This window comes from Buceros rhinoceros, unplaced genomic scaffold (assembly GCF_000710305.1).
Source record: "Buceros rhinoceros silvestris isolate BGI_N320 unplaced genomic scaffold, ASM71030v1 scaffold30390, whole genome shotgun sequence".
NCBI lineage: Eukaryota > Metazoa > Chordata > Aves > Bucerotiformes > Bucerotidae > Buceros > Buceros rhinoceros.
This window is the reverse complement of record NW_010391774.1, coordinates 4,637-4,879: the sequence shown is the minus strand read 5'-3', so window position 1 is coordinate 4,879 and position 243 is coordinate 4,637. Positions and strand designations below refer to the sequence as shown.

At 67.9% G+C, this 243-nt stretch overlaps 1 protein-coding gene across 1 annotated transcript in view; it reads right to left on the bottom strand.

Moving 5' to 3' along the window:
- Nucleotides 1–4: 4 nt before the first annotated feature.
- Nucleotides 5–243, bottom strand: part of LOC104499500 (uridine phosphorylase 2-like) — a gene marked incomplete at both ends in the record, with an annotated part of 3,318 nt that continues 3,079 nt past the window's right edge. The window contains one exon of the mRNA XM_010143013.1: nt 5–117. Coding sequence (XP_010141315.1) covers nt 5–117 — 113 coding nt within the window. The remainder of the gene's footprint in view (nt 118–243) is intronic.

Here is a 243-nt window from a genome sequence, read left to right as displayed (position 1 = left end):
GGATGAAGGTGGCGATCAGGCGCTGGGGCCGCTGCTGGTACTCGCACAGCACCTCACGGGGTGCCCGGATCTGGTCCCCTTCCATGCGGTCCAGGAGTGTCACGCAGACGATGGCGGCTGTTTTTGCTTCACCTCGCGCCTGGCCAGGCACCCGCTGCCCTAAACTGCTGCCCTGTGGGGAGGGAGAAGCAGCCCTGGTCCTGCTGCCCTCCCCAGGGCTGGCGGGGAGACACGCCAGAGCAG